The 14,814-nt window shown below is 49.0% G+C and overlaps 1 protein-coding gene across 5 annotated transcripts in view; it reads right to left on the reverse strand.

Annotated features, from left to right (window-relative positions):
• The window catches only part of ksr2 (kinase suppressor of ras 2), a 68,296-nt gene extending 53,603 nt beyond the window's left edge, over positions 1–14,693 (reverse strand). For all 5 annotated transcript variants that reach the window (XM_061671317.1, XM_061671316.1, XM_061671318.1 and 2 more), the window contains exons 1-3: positions 14,202–14,693; positions 8,168–8,308; positions 7,009–7,159 (exon numbers count right to left, since the gene is read on the reverse strand). In XM_061671317.1, coding sequence (XP_061527301.1) covers positions 7,009–7,159; positions 8,168–8,308; positions 14,202–14,378 — 469 coding nt within the window. In that variant the 5' untranslated portion in view covers positions 14,379–14,693. The remainder of the gene's footprint in view (positions 1–7,008; positions 7,160–8,167; positions 8,309–14,201) is intronic.
• Positions 14,694–14,814: the final 121 nt, after the last annotated feature.

Consider the following 14,814-nt stretch of genomic DNA (forward strand, 5'->3'; position numbering starts at 1 on the left):
ACGGGCAATTTGGAGTCTCCAATTCATGCATGTTTTTGGGATGTGGGAGGAAACCGGAGCGCCCGGAGAAAACCCACGCAGGCACGGGGAGAACGCGCAAACTCCACACAGGCGGCGCCGGGGATTCGAACCCCGGTCCTCAGGACTGTGAGGCAGACGCTCTAACCGGTCGCCCACCGTGCCGCCTCCATCCATCATTTTCTACCGTTTATCCGAGGTCGGGTCGCGGGGGCAGTAGCTTCAGCGGGGACGCCCGGACTTCCCTCTCCCCGGCCACTTCATCCGGCTCTTCCGGGGGGATCCCGAGGCGTTCCCGGGCCGGCCGAAAGACGTGGTCTCTCCGGCGTGTCCCGGGTCGTCCCCGGGGTCTCCTCCCGGCGGGACGTGCCCGGCTCTACTCTGAGATCCTCCCCGATGACCGAGCTTCTCACCCGTTCTCTCGGGGAGAGCCCGGACACCCGGCGGAGGAAACTCATTTCGGCCGCCTGTATCCGGGATCTCGTGACCCAAAGAACGAGATCCCGGATACAGGCGGCCGAGGGTGGAGGAACGTAGATCGACCGGTAAATCGAGAGCTCCGCCTTTCGGCTTAGCTCCTTCTTTACCGCGACGGGCGGTAAAGTCCAAGTCCGCATCGCTGCGGGCGCCGCACCGATCCGCCTGTCGATCTCCCGTTCCGATCTTCGCTCACTCGTAAACAAGACCCCCAGATACTTGAACTCCTCCATTTGGGGCAGGATCTCATCCCTGACCTTGAATTTTCCCCAAGACATTCCACAGAGTGCTTCCACCAAGCTGCCGATTGGATCAAATGTTTGCTTCAACCCAAAATGGCAGACTTCCTCTATGTTTTTGGACACGGCTCCGCACGACTTTTTTACGGGTGTACTCGTTCCTGAGAACTGTGAGGCGGATGCGCGAACCGGCCGGCCACCCGCCGCCCTCGTGAGAGACGTGCCCACCAAATTTCAAATCGGCTTCAGGGACGAGCCAATAACGACAGCGATTCACGTTGCATTTTGTTTCACGCCCAAATAGGTCGCTGCCTGAACGAGCTGTGGGCAATGCTTTCAAATTCATTATTCAAAAAATAACGAATTGAAAAAAATACAAAATCTGGCAAATGAAAACATGCGCAAACAACCGTGCATCACTCGGGAAACGTGAGGACGAGCCGGCGTCACATCTCCGCTTTCTGATGAATGAATGGCGAGCACGTCCAATGAGCGAGCTGTTCGGCTCCGTGATTACAGATCAATAAATACTAAAAAAACATCAAACTCAAAGTAAACGGGCGTAAATAATACAGAAGGAACGGCAAGCTCTTCTTTTCGGGTTTTTGCCAGGTGGGGACCAAGCGAGTCTCCCCTCGGTTGCCAGGCAACTGGATAGCCAAAAACATCAACCCGCTATGACAAAGTGACGTTCTGACTTTTGCAGAAGCGGCGTTAAGCCTCACTAACCGTCTTTGCGGTTTTACGGGACAATTTGGAACCCCGACGACGAGTCCGACCGCTTTTGAGAGGAACCGATCGTTCGTCCTTCCCGCTCGTGATGTGCAGCCGTCGCACAATCAATGCGTCTGAGAGTGGAATTCATTCCAGTTTTCTCCTCGTTCTTAGGCTATGCCCCTGTTCAGGTGCATATTTTAGGCCCGCGTCTTGCTTGTCGTTGCCGCAAACTTTCCATCGCTACAGGCCTCGATCGATGCGCCCTAAGCTCGCTTAAGACCGTCGAGTCCCGCACGGGAAAAGTGCCGAGACGTCGATGGCCGCGGGAGGACCAGAGCGAGATCAGAAAGAAAGAGAAAGTCAAGAATTCACTCAAGATGTCGTGCTGCGATCCAATTCATTGTGCTGCTCCTTCTGGTGTGCCCGCCTTGGCCAGCGGGGGCAGTACTGTACAATACAGCCGTGCAACACAAGCGAAGAAGAATAGTACTACTCCGACTACTTCTTCTTCTACTGTTACTGTGACTCAGTAACGTGCTGTAATAGTCTTCGTTCTTTGCAGAGGATAAAGAATTGACGCAATAGTCGCTGCCACGATACATCGTTCGCATTTCAAGTTTGCGCTCACAAATCAAAGCTAAAAATTGTCCGAACGACAGCTCAGATATCGTCCAAAACACGTAGGTCGCGGTGTCGCCGTATAGCATTACTCGCGGGCGTCTATTCTTTATCCTCTGCGAAGAACGACTACGATTAAAGCATCTTACTGAGTCATTTGTGGAACTTTTCTTCACGCGTGTCTGTATGTCTGGATTCTACTGCCCCCTGGTGACCAAGGCGGGCACCCCGGAAGGCGCAAAACGATGTCCATCCAATCGAAAGAATGTTTCTTATGGCACAAATTCATAAAGTGCCATTTTTCCCATCCAAAACCCGTTTTGTCGTTTTGCGGGAAGGCTGGGAGGGCTTAGTCGCCTTTTCGTTTTCATTTCAACGGAGAAGGACGATTTGAGACACGACTGCTTTGAGTTCGGCGTGCGGCCGCACGACAAATTCAACTCGTGTCTCGAGGCGGTTGTTTTCGGGTGTGCGTGTGAGGTGCGAAAGGGTTACAAAAAAGAATCGGCGCTATCTCCCGATACCGCCATTTCCTGGTTTTCCAGGGTCTGGACCGCTCCTGCAATAGGTGACGTCTGGGAAGTAGTCACCGCGTATTTGTATGTATTTCAAAAGTGTACGAACCTCCCGACGACCCGATTCATCTTCCCCACGCTCCTATTAACCTAAGCCATACTCTTATAAACACTTGATACACGACGTCCATTTTATTCCTTGAAATGGGTTATAGTGATGAATTGTTCTTGTGTTTTGACAGCTTTCATGTTTTAGACTAGAAAGCATTTGAGTTTCCCACAAAACAACGGCAGGATCCCGCGATATGAGATGTGGAAAAAAACTCATCTGCGACGGTTGAATCGCGATCGAGCGAGGGAACGTTCGCCGAAGCGCCCAACAAACGCGGCGTTGGCGCGACGTGCCAGTGTGTGAGTCATCCTCTGCGCCCGTTGGAGTGGCGAATTCTATTAGTTTCCCTCGCGCGCCCGCCGCCTTCTCGTCCTCTTTTGCCGCCCGGATTGGAACGGACACGTTTGCTATGAAGCGCCAGACCCCCCAAGCCCCCCCCCCCCCCCGATGAGTCACAGCTGCTGCAATCCTTTGCCTCGAAAATGCTTGAATGGGACAAGAAATGAAAAGAAGGGCCCGAAGGCAAAGCGGCCTGCAGCAAAACGTGATGACGACACAAACGTTGACGCCGGCGCGCGCCGGCAAAATCCAATTGACACCTCATTTCTACTTTTGTGGCCATAAAAAAAAAAAAAATACAACGTTATTCTTCTCAGGTCGCAACTTTTGTATTCCGACAGAATATCTTGGTTTGTAAAAAGACGACGACTTTATTTCTTGCCAAAAGATCATTTGACTTCCAAAAGGCCTCCGCCTCAAAGGACGTCTTCGTTTTGATGGAGATGATGACTTGAAACGCCGCTCGTCTCAAAACAGTACATTGATTTGCTTTGGGTTTTTTTGCGGTTAAGAAATTGATGGCAGCCTTGAGAAGGTTTCTCAACTGGAAGAAACCGTTCGAACCTTTTAAGACGCTTTGAAAGAGTGACGAAAAATGCAGAAATGTTGACCGACTGCCTGGAGAGTGCGCATGATTATCATTTATCATTGAATTTGTGAGAAATTGACTTGGCCGCTGCACGGTGCGGGCGTTCCTAATGTTGTGTCCGGTGGCCGGTGATGAGTAGGAAGAGGAATTTGACCTTTAGGCCGTTTTTGTGGGTTTTCGGGGGTTTCATTCCACGCGCGAGGCCATCTGAAATGACTTTCACCGGCGGCGGGCAGTCATCCGTTTAACGACCTTCTGTCGTCGGCATTTTAACGAGGGGGGCCGGGAGGGCCGGCTTTCGCGTCGCGCCGAGCTCGCGACGTCAAACGTTTGCGCGAGAGTTGCATTATTACGTCGAGTGCCGCCGACCAATATATCCATCGGGTAGGTTTTTTTCCCGTGGAGGCACGGAAGAGGCCCTCGCCCGCCTCGCCGCTCAAATTCAGCTTCGCGGACCGCTAATGACGAACGGACGCCGCGTCGCCGTGGATTTGAGATCAGCGCGGCTTTTCGGTTGAAGATAACGATTCGCCCTGAATCTCGGCTCGCCGCGTCGATGATGGCAAATGGCAAAAGTTTACGCGCGTGGCGGAATCTACATGGACGCTAGAAACAGAGTACGGGTTGCGTCGCTCGGACAAAAGCGGAAAAGATGCCGCGCTTTATGGAGTCAATGGCAGACGGCGTGTTGGAAAAAAACGCCAGCCATGCGGCGAGTCGGCGTCGCAAGATGCGAAATGTGCTTTGAAAACGGCGGCCGGGCCAGAAGTTCATTTGCTTTTTCAATCATGAAAAAGTGAAGCGCTGCGAATACTTTGCACAAGCACTTTCATGCTTCCGGAAAGTATTCACAGCGCTTCGCTTTTACTGAAATCCATTTTGGAAAAAGGCTGCAACCGAAGAAAACGGCGAAAAAGTGAACCACTTGACTGCGTCTCCATTTTGTTTTGACAGTTGCCGAGACTTGGAAAGCGCGCCACTGACACCTGCAGGACTCAAGTGGAACAGCAAAGTTCACGTGAGCACGTGGCTGTGTTGTCTATAGACGTCGATCTATGTGCAAGTATGTATGCGTGTTTGGACATCTATTGTAATATACTGTACGTGTATGAGTCTGAGTGTGTGTGTGTGCGCAAATGCATACGTATTTGTGTAAATATGCTTGTGCCCCTATTTGTGTATAATGTTTATGTGTGTGTGTGTATATATATATATATATATATATATATATATATATCCATTTACTGTACCGCTTATCCTCACTAGGCGTGCGTGTGTGTGTGTGTTTAATCCTCCAGCAAAACGTATTTGTTGAAAATGGATTGATTGGGATAAAGTGTCTAATTAATACTATTAATGAAGACTATCTTGATATTTTCTACGCGGTATATGCGAACGCGTGCCGTATTTGAGCAAATTTGTTGCACTTTGACTTTCAGGCCATCGGAGTCATTTTACGACGTCGGCGGATGAATTATGCCCTTGCATCAGATTGCGCTTGAAAATAAACAGGAGCTGCGAAATTGGGCTGCTGCTTTCCTTGGTTCGTTTGTTGGACGGGTGTCCAATGGAACCTCAAAGTTACAAAGTGTCCATCAAACATATCTTGAATGTTTGCTCATCGTGTGAGTCTGCGGCCAAATGAAGCCACTTTCTCTTTGCTCGCGCCGAACACGAGCACACGATTGTAGCGGTGCTTTACTGCCCCCTTCTGACGACCTCGTGGCATTGCAATAGCATTGCGAGTGTGGTCTTTGTCGCCGCCCAGTGTCCGAGCAAGGAACAGCGGAATTGCGCTCAACAGTGCAAACGCGAAGAAAAACTCCAGAAAGTTTTTTCTTGAAGTCCTTGTGAATTAAAGTGGATGTGAAGTCACGTGATCCAGATCCAATTCAAATGCTGACGTCACGGCAGCGTGGCACTGCACACACACGCACACACGCGCACACGTTTTATACATACGTTCTCAGTACAAAGTGTGTTTGTTTTTTTAAATAGGACAGTCTTTCTACTCCTCACACCGAAATTAAAATCAAATGCTTCTTCAAGGTCATCCGAAAGTATTTGCACTTGTTCAAATTCAAATTGCGTCATTCATTTGAATGCAGACAAGTGTTAAACGAGAAATAGTACCTGAAATTGCTACCTTGTCTAAAAAAAAATGGAATAATGACGTCATCTAGCAGAAAGAAAACATTTCTTCAAATTTAAAAACTAAAATCTTCGAGTCTGGAGTCTGAAATGGACCCAGTTTTACCCAAATTGTATGATCTCATGCCGTAAATTCGGAATTCATACTTTTCACGCACTGAAAAAAAGGCAGAATAAAAATGGCATTCGTTATTTATTTATTTCGTTGTTTTTTTTATTCCAATTGTTGAAAAAGAGTTTGAGTTTGCTTGTTTCAAGTTCAATTTCTCTTTCCTGCTTCAGGTCAAATGTATTTACTTGACAGCTTGGCCCCGAACTGAAATGATTCCTTTGGACCAAAAGATTGATTTATATTTTTATGTGATTCGTACTTGGAATTTTTGACATTGACATTGGTAAAAAGGAAGAAAATACTTTTGCAGCTTCCCTTCACCTCCTTTGTTAATCGTTGTATTGTATTGACTGCGTTGATTGTGTTCAAAGAAATCCATACAGCAGTAATATATAGACGACTGGTTTTTTCTTAGTCGAACGGACAATTGGGTGCCCTTTTTTTTTTTTTTTTTTTTTTTAAGCTTGCGCACCGATTTGAACGTATTTTGCATGAATTTTTTTTGTCTGTGAAACACAAAGACAAAGAAATCTGTATGATGAACCTCAATAAATACCGACTTGGCGAACAGCACAGGTCCGTATCCGGGTTTGTCCAAGGGCACACTTACCCCCCCCCCCCCCCCCCCCTCCCGCCTCCCAAAAAACGAACAGTTCCACAAAACTTTGTGGGCTAGTTTAGCGGGTTGGATACATTTGAGGTGGCGTTCTGCGGATTGGTTTTATTTATTGTGGTGGAAAACAACTTGACGGAAGAAAAAGAGAAGAAAAATGTCTTCTTCATCTTTTGCTTGGATGCCAAATGTCAAGCGCTTCCGTTCGTGTGTATTGACTGCCACCCACAGGAAGAGGGCGGAACATACCCGCCAGTGAAACTTGGGATTTCTTTGACTTTTGACACCCAAACTAGGTTTATTTTATGACTTTTCATTTGACTTTTATTTGGCTGATAAACAATTTGGGCAAATTCAACACGGCCGACAAGCGACTATTTCCCTATTTTGTTCAGGTACGCATGAGCCGCTAAGCTACGACCGCGTTCATCCGCGTTTACCGAGCTTCTCGTTTTCTCGTTATCGATCAATTGTCAACCCAACAGTAAACGGAGTACGGCGAGCTTACCGAGCTGGCGCGCCCTCCTGAGGCTGGCCAGCGAGGCGTTGAGGCGGGCGCATTCCTCGCCGTTGGCGCCGAAGGTTTGCAGCAGCTCGCGCACTTGCTGCTCGCTCATTTCCAGAAGGCCCTCCAGCGTCACGCCGGCAGGGCTCACGTCCTGTCACGCAAACGCATTGACATCCATCTTTGAGAACACGCTAGAACCTTTGAAAAGGCTTCGGCGTCGCGAGGCCACGAAGCTAGCTTTCGTCGCTTCGCTCGGACTGAAAATGATGTGCTCCATTTGGTTTTCAAAGACCTTCGACTGACTTTTGAAGCTCACAAAAGTTGCGTTTTCTTTCTTGGTGGAGAAAACGAAGGCTCGTATCCGACATTCATTTTCACGTTCATTCATAATGTTCGTAAGCAACGTTGTCCCAGTTTAGGCAAATCTTAGAGAGATGCCTGGAATAGACCTCTCTGGACAGGTTTTTTTGTGCCGCAGGGGTCTAGTGACACTTCAGATGGCCCTAGTTCCCAAAAAACAGAAAGGAAAGGGATTTCCTTTCTGAACAATAACCTTCCCTCCTCCCACGCGACTGATGTTTCATGTATTTATTTATCAATTTCATTTGTCGTATGTATTTCCCATTGTTATCTGTGCGTAAAACTATAGGTATTGTCTATGAAATGTGGGTTAGTATTTTTGGGTGTCTGGGACCGATGAATAGGATCTACATTCTTTCCTATGGGAAATATTGCTTTGGTTTTCGCCATCCCTTTAGGAGCGGATTAATCACAAAAAACAAGATTCCGCTGTATATAAATGTCAGGAGTGTTATCTTGTCAGTGCACATGTCCGGTAGCTGCTGCCCCGTTTGTTTTCAAGTGGTCCCCTGGGGGGGGGGGTGTTGGGCTTGCTGGCGGACTTTCACCGTCAGAGGCGAATCATTGAATCACTGCGTGGGGTGAGGGTCGCCCCGCCTCCCGCTCCACTAAAGATACAAAATCAAATACGAACACCAACCCGGTGGTCGGGGACCACTGAAGTACAGACACCCGAAAAGTGGACTTGAGTATTCCGGAATCAAGCATTGGTACTTGGTTGCTCGCCACCACCGACCGCTCCTCTGCACACATTTTATCATTTTCCGAAATTTGGGCTGCACTTTTGGCGGCTCCCCACCTGCGTGACCTCCTTCCTCAGGTTGACGATGCGGAACCAGTGGCCCAGGCGAGGGAAGTCCTCCAGCTCGGCGCTGCGCTCCTCCAAGGCCACTTTGCGCTTGCACGACAGCTGGCGGCTGAAGTACTTCACCAGTTTACCCTGACGCACACACACACACACACACACACACGCGAGATTGAAAAGCAAACGGCAATATTTGGAGAGGAACGTGCAGGAACGCCGACCTCACGAAACAGATCCAATCGTAACGACACCCGCTTTTGATCAGAGGCAAGCTTGGTTCTCGGTACATTTCCGGAAAGGTTCAATGTCAATTTCTGCAAAAGTTCACAGTCAATTTCAAAACATTTGATGTCAACTTCGAAAATAAAAGTTGGAGGGAAAAATCTGGATCTCATTTTCAGGAAAGGTCTGCTGTAAATCTTTGAAAATGTTTGAGGTACATTTCTGGCAAAGTTCAAAGTAAATTTCCCCAAAATATTATGGACATTTCGGAAAAATAAAAGTTTGAGACAAAAATCTGGAAAAGTTCTGGGTACATTTCTGGGAAGAAATTGCAGTGAATATCTGGAAAATTTGGATGTAAAAATCCAGAAATTTCTGGAAAATCCATGGTTAATTTCTGGAAATGTTTGAGGTAAAAGAACATGTTGCATGCAAATTGATGGAAAAGTTTCAGGTGAAATTCTGTAAAAGTCGGAGGTAGATTTGGGGAAAAGAAAGGCGATGAACCGAATCGGTGACAAAAGGCAGCCCTCGGCGGAGTCCAACTCTCACCGGGAACGAGTCCCACGGACCAAACTCTGACTCCGGTCGTACGGGGACCGGACGGCCCGTATCGGGGGGTCCGGTACGCCGTACTCCCGAAGCACCCTCCGCCGAGGGACACGGTCGATCGCCTTCTCCAAGTCCACAAAACACATGTAGACCGGTCGGGCGAACTCCCACGCGCCCTCGGGGACCCTGCCGAGGGCGGCTGTTCCGCGGCCAGGACGGAAACCCACACCGCTCCTCCTGAATGTGAGATTCGACTTCCCGACGGACCCTCCTCTCCGGCGCCCCTGAATAGGCCTGACCGAGGAGGCTGAGGAGTGTGATCCCGCCGTAGTTGGAACACACCCTCCGGTCCGGACCGCCACCCCGGTCTGCCAATCCAGAGTCGCTGTCCCCGATGTCCACGCGATGTTGCAGAGGCGTGTCCACCGGGACAGCCCCACGACGTCCAGAGCCTTTAGGAACGCCGGGCGAATCTCATCCACCCCCGGGGCCTCGCCACCGAGGAGCTTTTGAACCACCTCGGTGACCTCGGGAGAGCCCGCCTGAGAGAACCCAGACTCTGCAACCACCGACGGGTTCGGGGATCGCCACGACAGGCTAACCGACCACCTTACGGCCACGGCTCCGGTCGGCCGCCTCGGCAACGGAGGCGCGGGACGCGGTCCGCTCGGACTCGATGTCCCCCGCCTCGCCTGGAACGTGAGCAAAGTTCCGTCCTGAAACTCCTTCAAATATCCGTTGCTCCGAAAACCGCCACGATCGATGCTGACTGCTAGAACGCCAACGATAATTTTGCATTGTTCGTTAGCGTTAAGCAAAGCGGACTTTGCTGAGGCAAAGCTACATACCGCTGTATGTCGTTTTTTTGTCGTATTTTCGTTTGCGTGTGTGCCGTGATTTTTTTCCTGACGTCAAATATGTGCAAATATGAGCGCTGCATTAGCGACTAGTACAGAACAAAGCTCGCTCGTCCCGTCCGGAAGTGTTTGAAATGACACGGGCTCCGTTGCAACAAGTCACGTGCGTGCGCCTCTTTAAAGCGCATTCGCCGCGTCGGACGTATCCTAGGAAACGGGCCACAATGAATCTCGCATTAGTGCGACACTTCATCCCGGTATTAATCTGTGTGTGTCTGTGTGTGTGTGTGTGTGTGGGGGGGGGGGGCTTCGGCGGCAATCTGAGTCCCGGCCACGTGACGGCCGTTCCCATCCGAACCGCCCCCAAAGTCTGCCATATACGGAGACCCTATCATTTCAAAAATATATGGAAATAGTTTAACGGTCTCATCACAGTGAAACTTGTTCAAACGCACTTTTTAGCACAATGGAAACGTAGCCTAGCACGCTACGTTGAAAAGAAAAAGCTGTGAGAAAAGAAATGCAACTGAAAAAATGCAGCCCTCGGCAGCAGTTTCATTCGTCAACACGAAATCGGGCGGACGTGCCCGTCATGACAGGATGCGCGAAAACGTCTCGAGGGCCCGTGCCGGAAATTCAACGGAAGACGGCCGCTTTGTCTTCAGGCAGACATTTTGGGCGTCGTGACCTCCGTGCCGCCCTCTGAAATGTTATTTGCAAAATTCGGCCCCTGACGCCCGGTTCGCCCATCGACGCGGAATCGAATTCCCCCAGTACGAGCCCTGGAAAGTAGACAAAAGTATTGCTTTGCCGCCATCCAGTGGCATCTTGGTGCCAGTGAACGACGTTGGCAGCAGTCGAGGAGCTTCATTTAGACAAACGTAGTGCTTTGCCGCCAACGGGTGTCATCAGCAGGCAATATTTGGGAGTGGGTGTCAATTACCGGTGGAATTTGGCTATCGCAGGGTGGGCTCAAGTCCAACTTTTGTACGAGATCAAGTGCACTGTTGTCATTTGAAGTATTCAAATGTGACGCATGTGAAACGCTGCGCTTTGCTTGCGATGCGGACGCCAACTGCCTTTATGGCTTCCGCGTGACATAATCGGGCATCCCGGCACACTTTATGGCCGCGTTACGGCGCGCTTAACGGTGTCTGTTTGCACACGGCGGGGCGTCCACGCCGCACGCTCACAGGTGCTCCACGCACAAGCGAGTCTGAGAGGATTGCTCGGCCGCTTTTAATGGCCGTCCTTTTTTTTTTTTTTTTTTTTCATAAACAGTCCGCTGGCACAGGTTTATGGACCGGAATGACTGTTCCAAGCGGGCGAAATAAAGAAAGCGCCAACAACAACACACCAGATGATGTAATGTGTTGATCAATCAATTCTCATTTCCGTTAGCCAGTCTATGGCATTTTGCATTCTATGTGAGCATTAAACTAGCAGACTTTCATCAGACAAAATGATAGTTTGGTTGAGGATTTTGGTATTGACATACATGATATTCAATTGTCTTTTGGTTTACAGTAAACTTCGAGTGGGAGTGACGAATGAACAGCTTGAAGCAAACACGCACGGCCTCTCTTTCGGGCAAGTCTTCTTTACATCTCCTTAAAGTGACGTTATGCAATAGTTTCCCCATTTTTGACAGGTTAGCGCGAGTGAGAACAGGTGTGAAGGAATAGCTTGATAAAGGTTAAATGTGTTGAAAGCGTGCTATTCAAAATATATACAGTCCGACTGCGAATCGCGAAAATCTGCAAATAATTGAACATAATTGCCACGGGAAAAAAAATCTGGAAAAAAAACACAAATAAGCTTTTGTGCGTTGACTTAAGTACTGGCTTTCAATCTGTACCTCTATGCTACCGACGTACTGTCCAGTTGACTGTCCATAATTTGACTTTTACTATTGTACATTTCAATGTCCATAGCTTTGTTTGTTTTTTTACTTTTAGTTAAGTATACAAGTTAAATCAGTACTTCTACCTTTTACCAGTGTGCTGTATACTTTACAATAAGAATTGATTTGTACCTTTTGACCTTTGCACTCAAGTACATTTCACTCTGCACTTTTTTACTTTGAGTTATGTGCTGGAAGTCGAATCAGTACTTCCGCTTTCACCAGCGATATCGTGTATAATTGACAGTAAGAATGAATATTCACTTTTGTACATTTGTGAGTCCGTACTTTTTTACTTTGACTTAAAGAAGTTGAATCACTTCATCTACAACAACTCCAATTCCAATGAAGTTGGGACGTTGTGTTAAACAAATAAAAACAGAATACAATGATTTGCAAATCACGTTCAACCTATATTTCGTTGAATACACGACAAAGACAAGATATTTCATGTTCAAACGGATCAACTTGATTGTTTTTAGCAAATAATCATGAACTTCGAATTTTACAGCTGCAACACGTTCCAAAAAAGCTGCGACAGGTGGCAAAATAGTTGAGGAATGCTCATCCAACACGCGTTCGGAGCATCCCACAGGTGAACAGGCTCATTGCGAACAGGCGGGCGCCGTGATTGGGTAGAAGAGGAGCTTCCCTCAATTGCTCAGTCGTTCACAAGCGAAGCTGGGGCGAGGTTCACCTCTTTGGGAACAAGTGCGGGGAGAAAGTAGTCCAACGGTTGAAGGACAATGTTCCTCAACGTACAATTGCAAGGAATTGAGGGATTTCATCATCTACGGTCCAGAATCTCATCCAACGGTTCAGAGAATCTGGAGAAATCACCTGCATGGAAGCGGCGAGGCCCCAAACCGAGATCGAATGCCCGTGACCTTCGATCCCTCGAGCGGCGCTGCATCAAAAACCGACATCGATGTGAAAAGGATATCAACAGATGGGCTCAGGAACACTTCAGAGAACCAATGTCATGTCAATACAGTTCGGCGCTACATCCGTAAGTGCAACTTAAAACTCTACTATGCAAAGCAAAAGCCATTTATCAACAAGACCCAGAAACGCCGCCGGCTTCTCTGGGCCCGAGCTCATCTAAGACGGACCGACGCAAAGCGGAAAAGTGTTCCGTGGTCCGACGAGTCCGCATTTCAAATTGGTTTTGGAAATTGTGGACGTCGTGTCCTCCGGGCCAAAGAGGAAAAGAACCAATCCGGGCCTGTTATGGACGCAAAGTTCAAAAGCCAGCATCTGTGATGGTTTGGGGCTGTGTTAGTGGCAATGGCATGGGTAACTTACACATCTCTGAAGGCACCATTCATGCTGAAAGGTACATACAGGTTTTGGACAAACATATGCTGCCATCCAAGCGACGTTTTTTTTCACGGACGCCCCTGCTTATGTCAGCAAGACAATGCCGAACCACATTCTGCACGTGTTACAACAGCGTGGCGTCGTAGTCAAAGAGAGCGGGTACGAGACGGGCCTGCCTGCGGTCCACACCTGTCTCCTATTGAAAATGTGCGGCGCATTACGAAGCGTAAAAGACGACAACGGCGACCCCGGACTGTTGAACGGCTGAAGCTGTACATCGAGCGAGAATGAGAAAGAATTCCACCTCCAAAGCTTCAACAATTAGCGTCCTCAGTTCCCAAACGTTTATTGAACGTTGTTCAAAGAAAAGGTGACGTAACGCAGTGGTAAACACGACCCTGTCCCAGCTATTTGGGAACGTGTTGCAGCCATCAAATTCTTAAAGATTATTTCTTAAAAACAATCAAGCTTATCAGTTTGAACATGAAATATCTTGTCTTTGGAGTGTATTCAATTAAATAGAGGTTGCACATGATTTGCAAATCAGTCTGTTCTGTTTTTATTTATGTTTAACACAACGTCCCAACTTCATTGGAATTGGGGTTGTGTAATGGACAGTAAAAATGCATTTTCATTTCTTTACTTTTGTACTGAAGTAAAACAGTATAGACACAAATTATACAGGAATACAATTCTAATTACTACTACAATAATTCTACTTTTAGCAAAGTACTGTATACTTGACTGTAGAAATTCCATTTTTATCTTTGTACTTGAGTCGTCTGAACTTTTTACTTTGACTAAAGTAAATGAGTTGAAGGAGTACTTGCCCTTTTACCAGAGTATTGTATATAATTGACACAAACTGTGAGAACTTCTACCACCTCTGTGGTCGCCAATTGCATAATGAGCAGGAAGTGTGTGTGCGTGTGGTGGTGGTGGTGGTGGGGGGGGGGGCGCTTTATGGTGGGGGTGGGGTCGGGGAGGGGAGAGGGGGGGGGGGTCTTCCTTCCCTCCTCAAGTCCACCTGCAAAATGCAAACGCAGCCCCCTGTTTTTGTTTTGCTTTCTTGATTTACGGCTCTGCACTGAGTTACGCAATGAGAGCAGGCAGGGAGCAGTCACACACACGCGCACGCGCGCGCTGGCGCTCGGCCCCGTATGCGCTCACTCACCTCGAGCGTGCGCATCTCCTTCTGCGTCAAGTCGTTGGATGTGGCGCATTTGGTCCTCAAGCCCTCCAAGCTGGAGATGCTGATGTCGATCATGTTCTGCACCAGCTCGCACTGCTGCAAGGCTTTGTGCGCGCGCACGCTCTGGCCGCTCTCCTCCAGCTCGCTCATAGTTCCCATCCACGCGCACGCGCACGCTCCTCTTTTCTCCGTGTGCTTTTTTAAGCGGGGGGGGGGGAGCAAGGCGGAAGGAGGTGACGCGGCGTTGTCAGCGGCTCCATTGCTGCTGATGATGAGGATGAGGACGCTGCCTCATCAAGGTGGTGATGGAAGAGGAGGAAGAGGAGGAGGAGGAGGAGGAAGAGGAGGAGGAGGAGCTCACAGCGGTGCGAGGGTGGCGGCCCGCAGGACGACGCCGAGGCCGAGGCTCACGCACGCACGCACGCACGCACGCACGCAGGCAGCCGCGGTTGTCCCCAAAAGGCGAGGAAGAGGAGGAAGAGGAGGAGGAGGAGGAGGAGGAGGAGGAGGAGGAGGGGGGGGGGTGCTGGGTACTCCCCCGATATCGGAGACGTCAATCAAAGCCGGGCAAATCTCGCGAGATCACGACACGGTG

Source organism: Phycodurus eques, chromosome 3, assembly GCF_024500275.1.
Source record: "Phycodurus eques isolate BA_2022a chromosome 3, UOR_Pequ_1.1, whole genome shotgun sequence".
NCBI classification, from domain to species: Eukaryota; Metazoa; Chordata; class Actinopteri; order Syngnathiformes; family Syngnathidae; genus Phycodurus; species Phycodurus eques.